The 21,872-nt window shown below is 49.1% G+C and overlaps 2 protein-coding genes across 4 annotated transcripts; both read left to right on the top strand.

Moving 5' to 3' along the window:
• The first annotated feature begins 2,259 nt into the window (after nucleotides 1-2,259).
• On the top strand, nucleotides 2,260-19,866 carry ATRIP (ATR interacting protein). 2 transcript variants are annotated; one of them, XM_061396914.1, is made up of 13 exons: nucleotides 2,260-2,616; nucleotides 4,894-5,024; nucleotides 5,681-5,851; nucleotides 7,760-7,878; nucleotides 9,825-9,982; nucleotides 11,327-11,422; nucleotides 11,716-11,845; nucleotides 12,033-12,725; nucleotides 17,559-17,695; nucleotides 17,868-17,956; nucleotides 18,745-18,825; nucleotides 19,049-19,301; nucleotides 19,709-19,866. In XM_061396914.1, the coding sequence occupies exons 1-13, from the start codon at nucleotides 2,376-2,378 to the stop codon at nucleotides 19,774-19,776; spliced, it is 2,367 nt and encodes a 788-aa protein (XP_061252898.1). In that variant the 5' UTR covers nucleotides 2,260-2,375; the 3' UTR covers nucleotides 19,777-19,866. The 2 variants fall into 2 exon arrangements, with proteins under 2 accessions (XP_061252898.1, XP_061252896.1); XM_061396912.1 differs by having other exon boundaries at nucleotides 17,865-17,956.
• TREX1 (three prime repair exonuclease 1) lies at nucleotides 19,213-21,812 on the top strand. Of its 2 annotated transcripts, none has more exons than XM_061396939.1 (2): nucleotides 19,213-19,301; nucleotides 20,795-21,812. In XM_061396939.1, the coding sequence occupies exon 2, from the start codon at nucleotides 20,816-20,818 to the stop codon at nucleotides 21,761-21,763; it is 948 nt and encodes a 315-aa protein (XP_061252923.1). In that variant the 5' UTR covers nucleotides 19,213-19,301; nucleotides 20,795-20,815; the 3' UTR covers nucleotides 21,764-21,812. The 2 variants fall into 2 exon arrangements, with proteins under 2 accessions (XP_061252923.1, XP_061252922.1); XM_061396938.1 differs by lacking the exon at nucleotides 19,213-19,301 and adding an exon at nucleotides 19,902-20,503.
• Nucleotides 21,813-21,872: the final 60 nt, after the last annotated feature.

The raw sequence follows: 21,872 nt of genomic DNA, 5'->3' as shown, positions 1-21,872 counted from the left end.
CACTTGGCTCATCTTGTCTTTAGTTCTTCTCAGCCATTTCTACCTTAGCTAAGAGATCCATATAAACCCAGTCCAGAATCCTGCCAAAGTGTCTTCTTAAGTCTGTGTGCTGTCCTGATTTCTGTACCACCTTAATAAGGTTGTGCATCTGTTCATGTAAGGAACCTGCTGTGTGCAAGTTGAACATCTGCCAGTGAACAATTCCTCTTGTCAAGGCACTTCTCTGTTGTTGCAGGGGAGCAAGTCTGTAAGGACTGAGCTTACTCTGAAGCACCCAGGTCTGCATTTCCACTAGGGCTTTAGAAGATCTTTGCTAGATTCCCACCTCTTAGCTCCCCCACCCCCAACTCAATCCATCAGCAAAATTAAATCTAGACCCTTCATACTTAATTCTAATGCCACCAGATCTTTACTCTAACCCTAAAATCCCTCACCTGAATATTATAGTGAAGTCAAAATTTGTCTTCCTCTCCCTACCCTTGCTTCCCAACAGCTAGTGCTTACTCAGGACCTAGAGTAATCTCTAAACCTTAAAGTTATACTTTGTTTCTCCTTGGCTGAGAATTCCTGCATGTGTATTGAAACAGTTTAGATGTCCGAGTCTAGATTTCATTTCTAGGATCTAGACACAACTATGGCAGTAATGCTAATAACACTAAGCTTTCTCTTGAGAATGTGTTTTCCAGAAGGGCCCTGAGATTTTGCTGAGTCAAAACTGGAAAAGATTTTCATAGATTGAAGCTTGTATTACCACTCTAATGTACTTGATACTAGTCGTAAAAGATAAACGTCCCACTTTGGTTGTCTCCCGGAAAGTTCCACAGCCAGTAGCATCCTCTTTGGACTTCAGGGATTCCCAAGGGACTTGCCAGCTGGCACCCATCCCTGTGCTGCTGAGAATAACCCTTCGGAGAGCCAGAGCTAGCACACTGCCCCTCAGATGAATCTACTGTTCTTTTATTTGATGGAACCCAGTCTGCACTTACGAACTATAATCTTGTGTTTTTACCAGAGCAGAAACTTGGAGCAATTAAGATAGCATCCAATATTTGGGTGACTATCTGAGGGAACCTACCAGTTACCTCAAAAAATTAAAGCCAGGTACTGAAGACCCTCTAGGCCCTGACAACTATCTCCCTTTCATTTACTGCCCTCCCAAACATTCATAGGATACTCATAGGCTAAGTTAGAATTCCACGGACAGAGGAACCTATCAAGCTACAGTCCACGGGACTGCGAAGAGTCAGACACGATTCAGCGACACACGGATGAAAAGTCTTGCCCCTGTTACTTTCCAACACCTTGTTCCTGCTAAATGTCCTGCACACCACAGTGCCGTGCTTAGTCACCCAGTCGTGTCTGGCACTTTGTGACCCTATGGACTGCAGCCTGCCAGTAAAATCCTGTCAGCTACTCAAGCCCAGCTTAAATCCCTGCTCCTCTCCTATTTTGCCGTTGATAACGCCTACCTGGCACTTGTGTGGCCTCTATTTCAGTGTTGTATTCTTGTCTGAGTAATCTTGATGCCATCCTCCTTAATATCTCTTGGTAACTCCCACTTAGCTTGTAGGACAGCCCAGTTGCTACTTCCATGGGACCTTCCTTGACTTCTTGAGTCTCATTCATTTCCATATGACCAGCACTTGGAACAAAAACACTTAAGAGCTCCCAGAGAAATGAATAAATATTAACAGCCTGAGCAGTTCCTATACCCTTCAACACAAGCACACCCTTCTCAGGCTTTCACCAAATGTACACATTCAAAACATTTACTGTACTCAAAGATGTGTGCTCATAACAGATCTATTCCTAACTCCTAGCCCAACCCCATTCTTCCACACTCCTCCTCAAAAGAGCCTGGGGTATTTGAGAAGTGGGTCTGGCTGAACAGCGAGGTCACAAAAACCAAAAGTCTGAATGCTGCTGCCTGCCATAGATTCACACTGCACGGGTGAATATCTATCTGGGCGAACTCCAGCAAGTGCTGCTGTGTACCCCAGGGCATGTCAGGGAGCCGGCACACAGCTCACTTGCGTGGTGGGGCTGGTGAGTTTGGCTAGGTAACTCAGTTCGCTGCGCTTAGACCACCGTAGTGGCCTACCGAGTCCTAACAGTCGGTACCAGAGCGCCAGGCGAGGCTGGGCCCAAGAAGGGCGGGAAGCAACAGGGCTCAGCGCGCACTCAATGGAGCATCGCGGCGCGCTCTGATGATGTCATTCCTCCGCGCCCGTCAACTGGCAGGTGATTGGCTCGTTGGTTCGGGGGCGTGTCCCGGCGGCTGAGGCGAGCCACGGCGCGCGGGCGGTTGGTCCATCCCTCCTTCCACGCGGGTATAGGCCGGGTTCAGTGTCTTTAGAGATCAGCCGGCGGCAGGCATGGCTGGAATCTCCGCGTCAGGTAGCAGGAGGCGGAGTGGGCCCCCGGCACCTAGTCCTGGCCCTCCGCCCAACACCGGGCACCCTCCAAGCAAGCGGGCCCGAGGAATCCCCGCCACCCCGGACCCCGAAGACCCATTCGGCCTGCATGGGGATTTCACCGCCGACGACCTGGAGGAACTCGACACGCTTGCGTCCCAGGCCCTGAGCCAGTGCCCAACCACGGCTCCGGACGTGTCCAGTGAGTTCGCCTTTTCCTCTTGAGAGTGGTGCAGACTTCCCTAGACCCCCTAGATGGCTGTGCCTTCGGAACCCCGCGGTGACCGTTCCGGTGTCTTGCACCCACACTGCCCCTTCCTAGGAATAGTTTGATTTAAGCAGCGGTTGTCTCCCAAGAGGTCTTTTGATTTGAGAGGAGAAATGTATCAGGAATGTCAAACAGCCGATTTGGAATATAGGAAGCTAGGTTAACATTTTACTTGGGTTTCTATACTTTGGACCACTGGGTTCTTAGTTCTCAGCAGAGATCCTTGCAACACAACTACCATAGCCATAAGAACCATCTTTACCTACACGTGGGGACCCATTCTTATGACATATTTGGGAGGCTTTAGATCGAATGAAGACCACCTTTTCCTTTGGACCACCTGAGCACAAGAGGGATCTGGCAGAGGCAAGAGACAGGGTAGGCTTATTCTTTTTATACAACCAATAAATTATACTAGGTGCCCAAACTTTAGAAGCTACAGACACTTAGCAACAAACAAAAGCCCCAACCTTCTTGGAGCTTACACTCATTCTAGTGACATCTTATGGGGCTCCCTGGAAGAGAAAGGTTTTGAGGGTACCTTGAATCTCTACTTGGATGTCTTATAGGCATGTTAAATTCCACACAGTCATTTCCTGGAAATCCAGTAATCCACCAGCATCTCCAGCATAGTGCCTGGCAAAGCAGACATTCAGAAAAGACATGTTGATGAACACATGTTCTGCATGGCAGAGACTGGCACCACTCTCCATCCCATACCACAAGCCAACATCCCCCTGGCCCCTTCCAAATCCTGTAACTTTACCTTTTTCTTCCATCTCGAGAATCCATCCTCTGCATCATCTCTGCCATCTCCCTGATCTGTGTTACCATCACCCCTCCCCTGGACAAAAGTTCACTAAATTGTGTCCACATTTCCAGTTATGACTCCTACAAGTCAGACTTCACACCACAGCCAGAGTGATCATTTTAAAACTAAAATCTCTGTCACACACAGATGCACAATGAACATCCCTACTGAAAGCCTTTAATGACTTCACACTTCTTCTAGTATAAAGATTAAAATCATTAACATGGCCCAGAAGACCCAGCATGGCCTGACCCTTTCCCTCTCGGGTTTCTAGCTACACTGACCTTCCTTCATTCCTTGAATTCTCCCTGCTTCCCTACAATACAGAAACTGCACATCGCTGTGTCTTTTTTTTTTTTTTTTTTTTTTGCTGCACTGCACATGGGATTTAGTTCCCAAGGATCAAACCCCCCCTCCCTGCAGTGCAAATTTGAAGTTTTAACCACTGGACCACCAGGGAAGTCCATATTGCTGTTTCTTACACATTGAATGTTCTTTCCATCCATTCCCCATCGCCACTCCTCTGGTTAATTCCTGCTTGTTCTTCAGCTCTCCATTCAGTTATCACTTATCTAGGGAAGGCTTCCGGAGAAGGCAATGGCACCCCACTCCAGTACTCTTTTGCTTGGAAAACCCCATGGACGGAGGAGCCTGGTGGGCTGCAGTCCATGGCGTCGCTAAGAGTCGGACATGACTGAGCGACTTCACTTTTACTTTTCACTTTCATGCATTGGAGAAGGAAATGGCAACCCACTCCAGTGTTCTTGCCTGGAGAATCCCAGGGACAGGGGAAGCCTGGTGGGCTGCCGTCTATGGGGTCACACAGAGTCAGACACGACTGAAGCGACTTAGCATCAGGGAAGGCTTCCAGTCATCCTTGTGGATGAAATCCCCTGTTACAGGCATCCCTCTATTTGTTCTTCTCTGCAGCTTTTATAACAGTTGTAATTTTATGTTTATTCTTATATTTTTGATTGCCGTGTAAGCTCCATGAGTGTAAGGACTGTATCCATTTTTCTCACCACTGTAGCTTTCTTGAGAGGCTAAATTGTGCCTGACATATTGTAGATGCTGAGTAAATAATGTTGAATAATGGATCACTGAGATTCGAACAGTGAGGTTCCCACAGCACCTTTCAGCCTTTAGCTGAGACCCTTAAAACTGGATGCAGGGGAAAAAAAAACAAGAAACTGAGTGCGGAATGGGGAGGGGGTGGCAGAATTTGTTATTTCATAAGGATTGAATCATGTTCTTATGTTCGAAAATACGTATTCTACTTACTACATCTTCCTCTAATTTGCTTTCAAAAGTGATTGTTTTCAGCACTGGCTGGTGAAAGTGGAAAATCCTGAGTCTTAAAAAGTATATGGGAACTCGGTTTTTTTAATTGTTTTTTACAGATGTTCATAAGGTCACCAGATTAGATGGGATGTCAAAATATCCTGCAGGGAAAAACAGAGAAAGTGTTCCAGTTAAAGACAATTTTGAATTAGAGGTACTTCAGGCACAATACAAAGAACTTAAAGAAAAGGTAAGGGATTTAACTTGTAGTTTTTGTAGTTAATGCATTCACTTATGCATGTGTTAGAAAGCATTATACAATAAAATAGAAAAGTTTTAAGACAAGAGTCCAGATTCATCCCCATGAATTGGGAGAAAGCTGGGGAAAGAAAGCCAGAAAATTTTGGTTGTAACTAAATCCTGAGATTCCTAATAGCCAAGATAAGAAAAGAAACACTTCGTAAACCTATACAAAAAGAGATACAAACTTTCTGTTATAGTACTGAGATAAATTTATAGCATGTGTCTTATAGAAGAAACACAACATCATAATGGTTGCTATTTTCATTAACAGTTTTGCAAAAAGCAGACATTTTTCATATGACTATCTGTAGGTCCCTAGGACCTTTGGAATGTGCATGCAGAAGTGACAAGTATGTCTTTAAGCTATTTGCTGAAAACCTGCTGTCCCAGGAATGGACCTAGCAGGTCGTGGTCTGGTTGGCATGGATGTATTCTGAGCACTTATTGATCCTTTGGACATGTTTTAAATGTGTTTCTTCACCTCCCCGGCTACATGTTGAAATAAGTGCCTATATGCGTTAATTATAATGCAAATAAGCACATTGTATATTATATACAATTTTCCCTTACAAACCTTTCACGAGATCAATTTGGAATTTCCAGATGAAGGCAATGGAAGAAGAAGTGCTCATTAAAAATGGAGAAATTAAAATTTTGCGGGACTCATTGCATCAGACAGAATCCATTCTAGAGGAACAGAGAAGATCTCATTTCCTTCTTGAGCAAGAGAAAACCCAAGCACTCAGTGAAAAAGAAAAGGAGTTCTCCAAAAAGGTGACCCAGAGATATGTTTTGCTTGTATGGACATCAGCTTTGCCTGCTTACTGAGTTCCTTTGGAAGCAGTGCCTAAAGTTGCTTATAAATCTCCCAGGAAGACTTCAGCAGTTGTTTGCTGAAAATACTTTTGCTACCAACTAATTACATGTACTTTTCTTTGAGGCTGGGTGATTTGGAAAAGGACGTAGATGAAATTCTGCTTTGCTGTGGTTGCCTAAGCCACTGGCTAACACTTTGCAGAAATAGGCTTAAATTATTTGCTTCCTTTTTTTGGGGGGCGGGGGGGCACGCAGATCAGAAACTCAACTGACCTAGCTTAGGCCAAACAAACAAACAAAAATAGGATTGCATTCTGTAACTAAGTCTGGGGAAAACAGATGTACTGCGGTCTCAAATGACTCGAGATTTGCCAAAACTCATCTTTATTCTCTGTACTGTTGATAAATTCCATCCTTATGGCTGAGGATGTTTTCTCCAAGAGCTCCAGGCCTCATATTTCACAGCTCCAGAACAGACTGAAGACTTAGGGGTCCTCATCTCAAGTTTTAAAATTCTGGGGAAGGCTCTAATTGGTCTAACCTGAGTTACATGCCTACCCTGGAACTAGTCACTGGAACCAAAGAGATAATAGCTCCCATTCAAATCACATATTCAGAGGCAGGAAAATGATGTTTCTTAGGGGAGGGAGACACTGTTGTGGGGAGAAAAACTGGGTGCCAGGTATACATTACTTTCCTTCACTTCCCAAATAAGGACATGGGTTTTACTCTGCCATTACTTCATTCAGCAAACTTGGCAGTCTTTGAAGAAGCGCTGACCTGTGCCTAACACTAACAGCAGTAGTTGCTTTTCCATATGCATAGTGAAGACCAAGGGAGGTACCAACAAGCCAGAGACTGAAGCCAGGGTTTATCACATTCAAGCGCTGACCTCAGGGTGATCAGTCGTGCTCTATGACTCATCTCCTTTATCTGTTCCCGAAAATAACCAGAAGGGTTGTTGTGAGACTTATATGGTCCTGCACTCGTGTCTGGTGCTATGCCTGGCATGGACTGTGCTCAGGGAATGGCAGCAGTTACTGTTGGCCAGAGCAGCAGGTCTCCCCACACTGCTCAGGGTTTTGGTAAAACTATTCCAGATTCTCAGCCCAGAGCTTCAGGAAGACCTGGACTGTGCACCACCATGTTCCCTGGTGGCTCAGGGGTAAAGAACGCACTTGCCAATGCAGGAGCTGTGAGTTTGATCCCTGGGTCAGGAAGATCCCCTGGAGGAGGAACTGGCAACCCATTCCAGTATTCTTGCCTGGGAAATCCCATGGACAGAGGAGCCTGGGGGGCTACAGTCCATGGGGTCGCCAAGAGTCAGACACAACTGAGTGACTAAAGCACAGCAACAGGTTCACTACAAGGTCTCCATGTTACTGTGAGATACTGCACCCTGGCAAGCTTTGTGCTGGGCATTTTACAGTTATATTCTTAATTAATCCCCCCAGTCATGAAGACAGGTATTTATCTTACACATCAGCTGAAGTTCAGAGAGGCCGAGTAAATGGTGTTTGAATCCTCACATACCACCTAGCAATAAACAGGTCAAAATATCTTTCTAGAATACCATGCCATCTTTCAGTAAGAAAGCTAAAACTTGATATTTTGGGGCCATTTATGTCACAGCAGACTTTTATACTATTTCTCATTGTTTGTTTTTCTTTTACTAGCTTGAGATTTTTGAAGCCCAGAACTACTTTTTATTGTTGGTGGTGGTGGGATCCTTGTTCCCAGACCAGGGATCAAACCTGGACCGCTTGCATTGGAAACATGGACTTTTAACCACTGGGCTGCCAGGACAGTCCCCCAGAGCTGTTTCTGTATATGTGATGAGACCTCTCTATTTCTTTTGCCTTCCAGCTCCAGTCCTTGCAGTCTGAACTCCAGTTTAAAGATGCAGAGATGAATGAATTAAGAACGAAGCTTCAGAGCAGTGAACGAGCTAATAAACTAGCTGTACCCACCGTTTCCCATGTCAGGTAATGATGGCGCTAGAGGGAGGAAACAGTTTTGTTATCGTTTCCTAAAAAGTCTGAATGACGGTATCAGGCTAGTTGTGAACAAAGGTCATTTAGACTCTGCCACTGGGGCACAGATCCTCTTTTCCGGAGGCCTCAAAGGTGGTTCAGATGAGGCTGGAATGGTTTGGGGGGTCGTAGCATAAGGGCTCCACACTCTCTGAAAGTGCCTTCTTCCTGTAGGACTTTATAAACACAACTCCTCAGGATGAGAAAAGGCTGGAAAGATGACCTCTAGAGTTTTAGAGTAGACCAGTCTTCATTTTTATGTAATTTGTTTCAAATAAGTGATTTTGTCCCAACTGTATGTCAGTCCCAATTGCTTAGAACATTTTTTCTCATTTGCTGCCCAACGGCCCCCACCTTTGCTGCAGATATAATCAGTTTGTTAATGGTCTGTCCTGTGAGAAGTCTGTCAGTATCATTCTTGAAACTTGGACAGTGTAGGTCAGGTCGTCTTTTTCTGGTATTCAGCATTCTGCTGCCTTTGATTATAATGGGCAGGGTATGAAACTGAACTCTTTAGGCCTTACATAGTCCAGATAAGACAGAGGACAGCAGAAGGAATCCATCCTTACCTCTTCACACTCTACTCACAGGACGGCCTCAGCATTGTCTGATCTAATTGGAGGGTTAAGACTGCTTCTCTAACGTAAAAGCCCTGGCACCAAGGAACCAGCCATTTCCTAGTTGCAAGAAACAACACACCTCTCACTAGATGCTCTTTCTACTGAAAATCTTTTAATTCAGTCCCTGGCTATTAAAAAAGAGGTTGTTGTAAACTAGTGGTTGCCACTGGGGAGAGGGACAATATAAGGTAGAATGGCCATCATCAAAAAATCTACAAACAATAAATTCTGGAGAGGGTGTGGAGAAAAGGGAACCCTCTCACACAGTTGGTGGGAATGCAAACTGATACAGCCACTGTGGAGAACAGTATGGAGAGTCCTTAAAAAACTAGAAATAAAACCACCATATGACCCAGCAATCCCATTACTAGGCATATACCCTGAGAAAACCATAATTGAAACAGACACATGTACCCCAGTGTTCATTGCAGCACTATTTACAATAGCCAAGACATGGAAGTAACCTAGATGTCCATCCACAGATAAAAGTATAAAGAAGTTGTGGTCCATATATACAATGGAATATTACTCAGCCATAAAAGGGATGAATTTGAGTCAGTTCTAGTGAGGTGGATGAACTAGAGCGTGTTATACAGAGTGAAGTAATTCAGGGGAAAAAAAGTATCGTGTATGTATGTATGTATGTATATATATATATGGAATTTTGAAAAATAGTACTGATGAACCTATTTGCAGGGCAACAATAGAGATCTAGACACGGAGAACAGATTTGTGGACACAGGGAAGGAGAGTGTGGGACAAATTGAGAGACTAGCACTGAGACATATACGTTACCAGTGCTGTGTAACACAGGGAGCTCAACCTGGCACTCTGTGACCACCTAGAGGGGTGGGATGGGGTGGGCGGTGGGAGGCGGGTTCAAGGGGGAGGAGACATGTATACTTATGGCTGATTTGCACTGTTGGATGGCAGAAACCGGTACAACATTGTAAAGCAATTATCTTCCAATTAAATTTTTTAAAAAAGAGGTTACAAATTGAAAATATGTTTTGGTAGAATTGGAAATAGTACTTGAATTCTGCCCAATACTTTTGAAGGTAGAAACAAAGGAAAGATTTTTTTCTACCATTTGGATGAAAATGCCTTGACTTTTACACTGCTATCCTGACAAAGACTAACAAGTGTGGATTAGATGAATCTTTTGGTCAAATCACCTGAACATGAAAAGTTTAAAACCTGTTAGAAGTTTTATAACCAGGAATTTTACATAAGGGTTAGCAGAATCATTACTCTGCTTTCATAGTTAACTTTTTCCAGTCCTAGGAAAAGCCCTTCTGTGGTTATAAAGCCAGAAGCATGTTCTCCACAATTTGGAAAACCATCTTTCCCTACAAAGGAGTCTTTTAGTGCTAACAAGTCCCTTCCCCAGCCCTGCCAGACAGAGCCAGCATACAAATCCCCGATGAGCAGAGAGGGTAAGTCCGTCTCTCTATCATCTACAACTCAATATCAGACCACTTGACCTTGAGCCTTGAAACAATTGGGTGTTTATTTTCTCCTCCTTTCTGTGGGCCCACAGTTCTGACAGCATAGTGGGGATGGTTTGTCTCTAAGGGTGCTGGAATCACTGAAGGCTTGTCAGGGGCTGGAGGATCTATTTCAAGGCAGCAGTGGAATTCCTTTTCACATGTGGGCCTCTCCCCAGGGCTCCTTGGCTGACCTCCTCACCCCGTAGATGGCTTCCTAAAGAGCTAGCAAACTCAGAGAGCTTGGTGGAAGCGGAATCTATCCTTTCTGTGTCTGAACCTGGAAGTCACATAGCGTCAGTTCTATCACTCAGCGTAAGTTCTGTTCATTAGAACTGAATCCCTGAGTCTGGGCCGTGTTCAAGGGGAAGGAAACTAGGCTGCGCCCTTTGAGTGCAAGTGTGTCAAAGAACTTGCAGGCGTATTTTAAAACCTCCGCAGTCAGCATCCATCAACAGGCCAGAAACACAACTAGGGTGCAGGAATATGCGCTCCTTTCGTCGCCAGGCTGAGTCCAGACGGAGACAGTGCTCCTGCTTCTAGAGAGAAGCAATCTAGCGTTGGTAGTTTTCACTGGGAGACTGTGCTGTGCCCGTTTATCCTGCCATTCAGATCCACCTCTGTCCTGCCACCATCAGCTCTTTCAAGTCATTAGCATCACGGCACCCCTGCCAACTACAGCTACGCACATTTTGGAGCAAATTGAGAAGCGGTTATAGTTGGGAAGATTTCCCTGGAGAAGGAAATGGCAACCTGCTCTAGTATCCTACCTGGAAAATTCCATGGACAGAGGAGCCTGGTGCAGGCTACAGTCCATGGGGTCGCGAAGAGTCAGACGTGACTGAGCGACTAAGCACACACACACACTGAACACACACATACACACACAGACACACAGCAAACCTCTGTGCTTCAGTTTTCCTGTATATAGAACAAAGCCACTAATAACACCTCCTGGGAGGGCTGGTGTGAAGAACAAGAGAGTTGACAGGTATAAAGCTCTTAGAACAGTGTCTGGCATGTAATAATCACATAAATGTGAAGGTTACAGCTTTTATGTTATTGCCTGACTTAGGAGTGGGGAACACAATTTAATTTTCTTTTCCTTATACAAGTTCCTATTTTATATGAGGAAGGCAAAGATGCGAAGGTTCATGAGTTGCTTTGGCTCTTGTTTTGATCCAGAGTTGAAAAAAATAAAACAATGTATGTTTGAAACTCGTCACATTTAAAGAGTTTCTGATAGATGCATGTTTTCATGTTCTAATTTTGATTAACATTTTATTTATCTAGTTGCAGAGAATAAGGTCCACAGTCTGGGAGGTGGCCCCATAAAGCAGGAAGAGCCCCAGAAAAGTCTTCTTGACAGCTGGAGATCAAACAATCAAGGTACCAGAAGGCGTGCCCCTTCTGCCGGATGCCTGCCCAGCTCTGATTGTGCTCTGTGAGGCTGCACTGGAATTGCCTAGCTGTCCTGGGCTGTGGGAACCAGGCAATGCTTTAGAGGGTCAGTGGGAATAGGAATCTGTGATTGAAGTATGTGACTATAAACTGGGAGGGGCCAAGAACAAGTATGCCCCCGAGCCTTCAGTACCCACAGGTGTCTCAGGGGACCTCAGTGGCTGTTGAGAGGAGAGCTGGCATTATAGAAAAGCACTCTCATGTCACCTGTCTTTCCGCAGGCTCCATTTTGATAAACCTTCTCCTGAAGCAGCCTTTGATCCCCGGGTCTCCCCTGGGTCTGTGCCATCTCCTGAGCAGTTGTCCTGAGGCTCCTGCTGGCACCCAGTTCCAGCTACCGGGGCTTGGCAGGTAAGCACAAGACTCCTAAAAAGCTTGTCTGGAAGGAGTTTTGGGGAAGCAAGTCCCCATCTGGTCCTGACCAGCCCCAGACATCTGCTCTGGGCAGGGAGATGAGAGAATTTGCTGCAGGCTATCTGGGTTGCTTGACCATATCTGCCTCTCACACTTGTGTCTTTTCTTTTGTGTTGGTTGCTAGTACCTTGACTGGGATTTCAAGCCTGAGGACCACAGGTCCTCGCGATGGGTCATTTCCCGTCTCAGCCCTGAGAGAAGCGCAGCACATGGCGCTCACCGGACTGAACCTGGTGGCCAGGAATGAGGAAGGCTCCAGCGACAGAGACCCAGCAGAGGGCGGCGGAAGGGCCTTCCCGCTCCACAGGCTCCCTGGGGCTGTGCATCTCCTCCCCCTGGTACAGTTCTTCATCGGCTTACACTGTCAGGCTCTGCAGGATTTGGCAGTAGCCAAGAGAAGCGGAGCGCCTGCGGACCCGCCGACACACCCCTCCCGTGTGAGCCCTGGGGTAGAGGCCAGCCCCGAGGACTCTCTTTATAACCTGGAAGGCTTCTCGGTGGCGGCACTTAGCGTTCTCCAGCACCTGGTGTGCCACAGCGGAGCAGTCGTCTGCCTGTTACTGTCAGGAGCAGGCGCTGAGCCTGCTGCGGGCGAAGGAGACCAGAGCCAGGTTCACGGACATAGTCATGGGGATGCGACCTCAGCCCCAGAGGGGCTTGCCAAGGACCAAGGCCAGCATCCACTCTTGAAGATGCTCCTTCACCTTCTGGCTTCCTCTTCTGCAGCAACAGGTCACCTTCAAGCCAGTGTCCTCAGCCAGTGCCTTAAGGTTTTGGTGGAATTAGCTGAAAATGCTTCCTTTGATTTCCTGCCCAGGTATCCTGCAGCATGGGAGTCATGGTTCCTTGTGGGTCTTACCTGACCTCTCAAGGTCTGTCCTGTGGCCCCTGAGCTTGCTCCCATCTTGCCACGTTCATACTGCTCGGCTCTAAGCCTTGGTTTAGGTTCTTGGCTCAGGGAGTTCTGAAGTCATGGGAAATGGGGCCAGGTGTTAGAACCAAGGAAGTGGTTTATTTGGCTTAGTGCTGCCTCTAGACAGTAGGTAAGCAAAACACACATGTGTTAAAAGAAGGCTGCTAGTCACCATGGAAGAGCGTCCTGCCCCCAAGACAAAGACCGAACCCAGAGACCTGTGGACCTGGGACGTGCGTCAGGTGAAGACCGCACATCATGGGCATGTTGAAGTTGAGTTTGCTGGGGTTCCCTGAGGAGGCAGAGGGTGTGCAGGTACAAGCTGACTGCTGGGAATCTGCCCATCTGCAAGGTGCCCACCACTGGCATGAGCCACAGGTCACTTGTTCCTCTTAAAGTTTGTTGCGAAACACCACTATAATAAAGTCCTAGCTTGGGATTCCAGACCTTGAACACTTGGGAAGGTAAACCTCACCCAGCCAGTCCTCTAGTTAGTCCTAGAATCTCATCTCCCCCCTCAGCACTCCACCCAGAGGCCAGTTCTTGTGTTGGAACGACTCCACTGGCTGCACAGATTTTAAGTCTTTTCATCTCTGAGCCCAGAATACCTGTTTTTCTGGATCATTTCTGGATCCTGGTTGCCATACGAATATATTCCCGCCTGTCTGGTCCATCCTAAAGGTGGTGCTCAGAGCTCGACACAGTGTACTGCAGAGTAGTATGGACAGCAAGGTAGGCCCAGGTCATAGTGGCTGGTTGCTTGGATTTTTTTTTTTTCCTTTTGAGTCTTCTCTTTCCTTTTTTTCTTTTTAAAATTCCATAGTGCTTTACAATTTTCAGAAGTTTCACACATGATTTCATACAATCCCATAACAACGCTGCTTTAATCTACCCCCATTCTGCCCTTCCTTCCTTCTCTCTCCCCAAAGGTAACCACTAGTTTGCTCTATGAGTCTTTATCTTTTTTAATTCACCAGTTTCCTGTATTTCTTAGATTCTACATATACATGATATCATACAGTTTTTGCCTTTCTCTGTCTTATTTCACTTACCATAATGCCCTCCAAGGCCATCCATGTTGTTGCAGATGGCAAAATTTTGTTCCTTTATGGCTGAGTTGAAGATTGAAGGCGAAAGGAGATGGGGGTGGCATTGGATGAGATGGTTATTAGATAGCATCACCGATTCAATGGACATGAATTTGAGCAAACTCCAGGAGATAGTGAAGGACAGAGAAGCCTGGCATGCTGCAGTCCATGGGGTCCCAAAGAGTCTGACCTGACTTGGCGACTGAACAACAACAGTATTCCGATGTGTGTGTGTGTGTATCACAACTTCTTTATCCATTCATCTGCTGATGGACACTTAGGTTGCTTCAACACCTTGGCAATTGCAGATAATGCTTCTATGAACATCGGAGTGCATGTATCTTTCCAAATTACTGTTTTGTTTTTTTCTTCCCGGATATAACCCAGAAGTAGAATTGCTGGATCATATGGTACTCCCATTTTAGTTTTTTGAGAAACTCCCATACTCTTCCACAATGGCTGCACTAATTTCCATTCCCACCAATAGCACTGAAGGATTCCCTTTTCTTCTCATCCTTGCCAACATTTGTTACTGGTGTTCTTGATGGTGGTAGCCATTCAACCAGTTTGAGGTGATGTCTCATTGTGGTTTTGATGTGCGTTTCCCTGGTGATGAGTGATAACTGAGCATCTTTTCATGTGTCTGTGGGCCATCTGGCTGTCCTCTTTGGAAAAATGTCTATTCAGTTCTGCTCATTTTTGATTGGGTTGTTTGTTTAATGTTGAGTTGTACGAGCTGTTTATATATGCTGAATATATGACCCCCTTATCGGTCATATCACTTGCAGTTATCTTCTCCCACAATAATGGGTTCTCTTTTCATTCTGTCCACGGTTTCCTTTGTTGTGCAAAAGCTTTTAAATTTACTTAGGCAGGTCCCATTGGCTTTTTTTTTTTTTTTTTGCTTTTGTTTGCTTTAAGAGATGGGTCTAAAAATCAGTTGCTACAATTTATGTCAAACGGCGTTCTGCCTGTTTAAATGTTTTTCTTCTAGTTCTGTGAAAAATGCCATTGGTAATTTGATAATGATTGCACTGAATCTGTAGATTGCCTTGGGTAGTACAGTCACTTGGACAGTATCGAGTCTTCCAATCCAAGAATAGGTTCTGTCATTTCATCTGTGTCGTATTCAGTTTCTTTCATCAACATCTTCCAGTTATGGGAGTCTGGGCCTTTTTGCCTGCTTAGGTAGGCTTATTCTTAGATGTCTTATTCTTTTTGATGCAATGGTAAGTGGGATTGTTTCCTTAATTTCTCTGATAGCTCATTGTTAGTGTACAGAAATCCAACAGACTTCTGTGTCTTAATTTTGTATCCTGCAACTTTACCAAATTCACTGATGTGTTCTAGTCATTTTCTGGTGGCATCTTAGATTTCCTATGTACGGTATGTCATCTGCAAACAGTGACATTTTTTTCTTCCTTGCCAGTTTGGATTCCTTTTTCTTTCTTTTTCTTCTCTGATTGCTGTGGTTAGGGCTTCCAAAACTATGCTGAATAAAAATGGTGAGAGTGGGCATCCTTGTCTTGTTCCTGATCTTAGGGAAAATGCTTTCAGCTTTTCACCAGTGCGTATGATGTCAGATGTGGGTTTTTCATATGTGGCCTTTATTATTAGTATGTTGACCTAAGTTTCCTCTATACCTGCTCTCTGAAGTTTTTATCAAAAATGGATGCTGAACTTTAGCAAATGTTCTGCATCTGTTGAGATGATCGTATGGTTTTTTAGTCACTTTGTTAATGCAGCTCATCACATTTATCTGTGGATAAGTGAAAAATCCTTGCATCTTGCTTTCTTATTGTTTAAATGAATGAATTCCAGGAACCACATTTTTACCAGTTATCATGGTAGATAGATCACCATTCTATTCTGCTGACCTTATCTGTAAGGTGAAACAACAGCCGTTTCATGGGTGCTTACAAGCCCAGGCGGCACCCTCAGAGCCCTGCGTCCTCCCGCCCAGCACAGAGCCTGGCTCTCTGTGAGCACTCAGTGTTTGCTGAGTGAATAAACTCTGTGTTGAGTTAGGGAATCTTGTCTGAAATGCCAGAGGGAGTGTATTAGATGGTTTCAAGCCAGTTAGGCTCCTAAGTGACTGTCTGATGCCACTTCCCACACAGTACTTCCCTTCCAAATTCCTTCATGCTTACAAGCTGAACCCCATTACCACACAGCTTCCTGTTCACCTTGGAATAAAAGCAAAAGCCAGGGACAGGTGCTGGGCTGTGCTTAGTCGTTCAGTACGACTCTGTGACCCCATGGACTGTAGCCTGCCAGGGTCCTCTATTTATGGAGATTCTCCAGGCAAGAATACTGGAGTGGATTGCCGTGCCCACTCCAACTCTGGGATTGAACCGCACTGCAGGCAGATTCTTTACCGACTGAGCCACCAGGGAGCGTAACACAGGTGCTACCAGGGCTCTAAAGCATACGTGGTACAGCACAAGTGGCCAGGCAGCCTGTGGTCTCTGGAAGGGCGCCACTGCCCATCCAGGCTTGAGGGCATGTCATCCCCTGAGTCTTGCCTTTCTACCCCATCTGGTGTAGCAGTTAGGTGGTCCAGGGTTGCTCCCCAGGTACTGGCATGGCAGGGGCATTTTTTTTTTTTTTTTCTGACAGGTGCTTTTGAACAAAAAGGACTTATCTCCAACTCATGCAGACTAGCACGACTGTTATTTATTGTGCATTTGGGGGCCCTGGAGGGAAAAAAAAGCATTTAAAAGAAGGCTCTGATGTTTTCAAAAAATACTTTGGAAATAACTGTGTTGTATATATAGACAGATTTATTTATTTTAGTTTCAGTGGGCCACTTCTAGCCTAATAATGAAATTAGGTTACTTGTTAGTGGATACTTGGAAATTCCAGTTTCCCAACAAGTTCCATACTCCCTGGTGGCTAGAAACGTTCAGCTTGTCTATCGTACAGGATTTGCTCTCAAATGAGTTTGCCCCAAATAGACTTTGTTCCCTAATGGTACACAGGGAATATTCTTAACCTCCTTATATGAAAGGGGACACACCCATAGAACTCCCCCACCACCTAGGAGGTTGTGTGGGTTGAGCAAACAGCAGTGCTTATCTTAGGACTTGGCTCCCTGGTAATGAATGGGCCAGGTCTTTGCCCGAGACTTGGGGGAAGAGTGCCCGAGCCCCTCACCATGCACACCTCAAGTGGGTACCTTCATATACTTGGCTGCAGAGGAGCTAGTGTTTCCTGACAAGCGGAGAAAATGAAGTCTTCCTTGCTTGGCAAGTGATGTCATGAGATCTGACCAGAGTCTGGCTAGTCCTTTGGTGGTGGGTTTAGGACTTTCCTCTCACACTCAGCTCAAGACCTGGCTCTGTATTTGAGAGCAGAGGCAGGAAGGAGCTGGGAGCAGTGTAGAGGCCAGCTCCCCAGGTCCAGGGAGGCATCCTGTATTTTCGAGGTGGCACTGGGCCAGGCAAGGTCCTGTCCTCTTTCAGCCATGGCAGCCCCGCAGTGAAGGGTAACTCACTTGTTTGCAGGCTAACGTTTGGACCCAGGTCTGCCTGAATCCAGGCTCCTCTTCCATGGCCTCTTCAATTTCCCGTTACCGACAGTGAAAAAGGAGGGTGAGTTTCGGAGCTGCCTTGGAGGCATCACGTCTTTCTGGGCCCCTGTGTTTCAGGTTCCAGTGCGTGTTCAGGGTGCTGCCGCAGTGCCTGCGCCCAGAGACGCCCCTGCCCAGCGTGCTGCTGACGGTTGAGCTCCTGTCCCTCCTGGTGGACCATGAGAAGCTCGCACCTCAGCTCTGCTCCCACTCGGGTAAAGCAGGCCAGGGGGTGGGGGGCACGCGCCCGGACAGCTCCGGCTAGTTGGAGGGGAGGGAGGTGGCAGAGACGGGCCAGGCACCTTCTGAGGCCTCCCGCAGCTTGTACCTCAGGCAGTGGGTGGGAGGGCGGAGCCTGAGTGTGAGCTGGGGCCTCCCTTCCAGAAGGCTGCCTCCTGCTGCTGCTGTACATGTACATCACGTCAAGGCCTGACAGAGCCGCCTCCGAGACACAGTGGCTGCAGCTGGAGCAAGAGGTAAAAGAACCAGAGCCCCTTTGTGGACGGCTTGCCACCCCACCCCACGCCACCCCACCAGAGGGGCACTTTTCCTCCCTAGGGGACAAAAGGGGCTTTCATTCACATCGGTGACGTGTTTAGAGACTAACAAGGAAGACTCGTTTTGGGGGGCCCCCTACTATACAGATATAACACGCATGGACCCAGGATATCCTGGGACTTGGCAGGGTGGCCTGGTACCTGGAGGTGGGCCTGGAGGCAGGGAGTCATTGGTGAGACACAGGTCTTGGTCCTGAGCGTCTCTTGGGAAGGCCCAGGATACCATCACCTCTTGGATCCCATCAGTGCAGACAGTTGAGTTCAGTCGCTCAGTCATGTCCAACTCTTTGCGACCCCGTGGACTGCAGCACGCCAGGCTTTCCTGTCCATCACCAGTTCCGGGAGATTGCTCAAACTCATGTCCATTGAGTCAGTGATGCCATCCAACCATCTCATCCTCTGTCGTCCCCTTCTCTTTCTGCCTCCAATCTTTCCCATCATCAGGGGCTTTTTTAAGGAGTCAGCTCTTCGAATCAGGTGGCCAAAGTAGTGAAGTTTCAGCTTCGGCATCAGTCCTTCCAGTGAATATTTAGGACTGATTTCCTTTAGGGTGGACTGGTTTGATCTTCTTGCAGTCCAAGGGACTCTTTAGACAGGCAGTTGCTTAGGCCACTGGAGCTCTGCGAGAAGCCTGAGAAAGCCCTCACCGTGATTGGAACCGGGGTGGTGTTCTGGCGCGGATGTAACCGAGTCTGTTCTCGTTCTAGGCCGTGTGGCTCTTGGCCAAGCTGGGTGTGCAGAGCCCCTCCTCCCCAGTCACTGGCTCCAGCTGCCAGTGCAACATGGAGGTGAGTGCCAGGGGCAGAAGGGGGCTGGCAGTGGGCAGCCCTGCTGGTGGGTGACAGGGCCATTGGAGAGCATTCCATGCTCCTTCACCAGGGCTGGACCCTGGTGCTGCCGCTCAGAACCCTTCTCACCCTGGGGTGAGGCTAGGACCGGGGCTGCCCCACTGAGCCGGTGGTCCGGGTGCAGAGACCACATGCCCTGACCTCTGCCCGCGCCCTCCCACAGGTGGTCAGAGCGCTCACGGTGGTGCTGCACAGACAGTGGCTGACAGTGCGGCGGGCAAGGGGGCCCCCGCGCACCGAGCAGCAGAGGCGGACGGTGCGGTGTCTGCGGGACACGGTGCTGCTGCTGCACGGCCTGTCCCAGAAGGACAAGCTCTTCACAGTGCACTGCGTGGAGGTCCTGCACCAGTACGACCAGGTCATGCCCGGGGTCAGCACGCTGATTCGAGGGCTTCCTGACGTGACCGACTGTGAAGGTGAGCCTGCAGGAGGCCCCCCCGCCCCAGCCCCAACGTGGGGTCGGCTCTGAAGTCCCCGGGCGAGTCAGACCCCCTGGCCTTAAGTCAGCGGCCCGCCATCCACACAGCCTTTGCCAGCACCCGGCCACCCTTCCCTTCCTGCTCTGGCTCTTCTCTCAGTATATCAGCCTGCCTTTGGCTCGTATCTACTGAGTCAGCCTGGCAGAGCCATGGCTTTTCCAGAAACATCCCTGTCTGAATCGCCTTTGTATCACTTTGCTTGCAGTAGCTGAGGGAGCGAGGCCTGGGCGTGGAAGGGACTGGTTAGTTCCTGCGGGCCTGGGGGGGCGGACAGAGTGGTGGGGCCACCCCCAGTCCCGGCGCCTTTGGGCCTTCACCACAGAACCTTCTGGGTTTTGGCTCAGAGGCGGCCCTGGAGGATCTCTGTGCCGTGGAGACCGACATGGACGAGCCCGAGATGGACTGTGGCTGAGGCCTGTGAGCACCGAGCCACACGGTGGCACCAGAGCCACTCCCGTCCTTCCCTCCTCCTCTGATTAAAAGCACTGACTGGCTGAGAGCGTGCCAGCCTTGTGTTTCCTGAGTTTGCTCCGTGTGGGCAGAGTGGGAGGGGCAGAGCAGGAGGGAGACCTGGGAAAGGCTGAGATCCTTGCTGGGCCCTGCCAGAGAGGAGAGCTCCAGCCCCACGGTGATGAGTCTGCCCTGGGGAAGGAGCCCTGCCCCTTGTGGATTTGCCCTGAGTCATCCCTCTCTCCTGAGGCCACTGGAAGAAACCATTGTGTGCAGGGGTGGAGGCAGCCCTCAGCCCAGGCCTACAGGGAGGCCTGGGAAAGTGGGGCCACAGACTGCGTGCAAAATGGCCATAGCAAGGGGGCTCCCAGCAGGCCAAGTCATGAAGCCAGCCTCCCCCCATAGCCTGGTCCTCCCACCTTGAGCGTGCGAGGGCCCTGGTGCACCATGCTAGCCAGCGGGCCCACAGCCAGAGATCTGAGGCCTTTGGGGCGGCCCTGCGTGTGCCTGGAGAGGGACGGATGCTATCAGGAGGGACGGCCCAAGCCAGCTGACGAGGGGCGGGCCATGCTCACAGCAGCCCTTGGGCGGGCTCAGGCTAAGTTTCACTTCCCGCCACTGCTGCTGCCGGCAGCAAGAACCAGGCAGAGAGTGTGCACCCTGAGTCATTGCTGCCTGCTGGCTCCTCGGTAAGTGAGAACCCCCAAGGGGATGAGGCAGGGTGGGAGGGCCATGGGTACCCCCACATACACTAAGAGGGCACCAGGGGAGGAGCTGAGCCTTCCCCTGGACAGCTGAGTGAGCGGGTCCCACTAAGGAAGCCACCCTACCTTCTCTGTCTTCCTGCCTGATAGTGGGTGCTGGAGCTCAGCAACAGGATCTAATGGGGCAGGGAAGGCCAGAGGTGCTCCCACCCCACCCACCTTACAGCCCATCAGCGGACACTCACTCTCCCACCCCGACCCCCTGCTCCTCCCCAGGCTCAGCAGCAGACACCCACCATGGGCTCTCGGGCCCTGCCCCCGGGGCCTGTGCAGACCCTCATCTTCCTGGACTTGGAGGCCACCGGCCTGCCCTTCTCCCAGCCCAAGATCACCGAGCTGTGCCTGCTGGCCGTCCACAGATATGCCCTGGAGGGCCTTTCTGCGCCTCAGGGGCCTTCGCCAACAGCACCCGTGCCGCCCCGGGTGCTGGACAAGCTCTCCCTGTGCGTGGCTCCAGGGAAGGTGTGCAGCCCCGCGGCCAGCGAAATCACGGGCCTGAGCACCGCCGTGCTGGCTGCACATGGGCGTCGGGCCTTTGACGCTGACCTGGTCAACCTGATCCGTACCTTCCTACAGCGCCAGCCGCAGCCTTGGTGCCTCGTGGCCCACAATGGTGACCGCTACGACTTCCCCCTGCTCCGGGCCGAGCTGGCACTGCTGGGCCTGGCCAGTGCTCTGGATGACGCCTTCTGTGTGGACAGCATCGCTGCCCTGAAGGCTCTGGAGCCAACTGGCAGCTCCTCGGAGCACGGCCCAAGGAAGAGCTACAGCCTGGGCAGCGTCTACACACGCCTGTATGGGCAGGCCCCGCCAGACTCGCACACCGCCGAGGGGGACGTGCTCGCCCTGCTGAGCGTCTGTCAGTGGAGGCCGCGGGCCCTGCTACGGTGGGTGGATGCTCACGCCAAGCCCTTCAGCACCGTCAAGCCAATGTACGTGATCACAACCTCTACTGGAACCAACCCAAGGCCATCTGCTGTCACAGCCACTGTGCCCCTGGCCAGAGCCAGCGACACCGGCCCCAACCTTCGTGGTGACAGGAGCCCCAAGCCAGCTCCTTCCCCAAAGATGTGCCCTGGAGCCCCACCCGGGGAAGGGCTGCTGGCCCCCCTGGGCCTGCTGGCCTTCCTGACTTTGGCGGTAGCCATGCTGTATGGGCTGTCCCTGGCCATGCCCGGGCAGTAGGCCAGGAAGGGAAGTCTGACTAATAAAAACCCCCCACAGCACTGAGCAATCACTCGCCTCTACCCTCCGTGGTGGCCTTACAGCCTCCTGCCCACGCTCAGAGACCTGG

This window comes from Bos javanicus, chromosome 22, assembly GCF_032452875.1.
Source record: "Bos javanicus breed banteng chromosome 22, ARS-OSU_banteng_1.0, whole genome shotgun sequence".
NCBI lineage: Eukaryota > Metazoa > Chordata > Mammalia > Artiodactyla > Bovidae > Bos > Bos javanicus.
Note: the sequence above shows the minus strand (reverse complement) of the source record. Positions and strands in the feature narration are given on the sequence as shown.

Excerpts from the sequence above, each read along its gene's own strand:
- ATRIP (XM_061396912.1), top strand. The coding sequence starts at position 2,376 with ATGGCTGGAATCTCCGCGTCAGGTAGCAGGAGGCGGAGTGGGCCCCCG. Across the intron at positions 9,983-11,326 it reads ATCCCCGATGAGCAGAGAGG|TTGCAGAGAATAAGGTCCAC; the intron begins GTAAGTCCGTCT and ends TTATTTATCTAG. Across the intron at positions 19,302-19,708 it reads TGACGTGACCGACTGTGAAG|AGGCGGCCCTGGAGGATCTC; the intron begins GTGAGCCTGCAG and ends GTTTTGGCTCAG.
- TREX1 (XM_061396939.1), top strand. The coding sequence starts at position 20,816 with ATGGGCTCTCGGGCCCTGCCCCCGGGGCCTGTGCAGACCCTCATCTTC.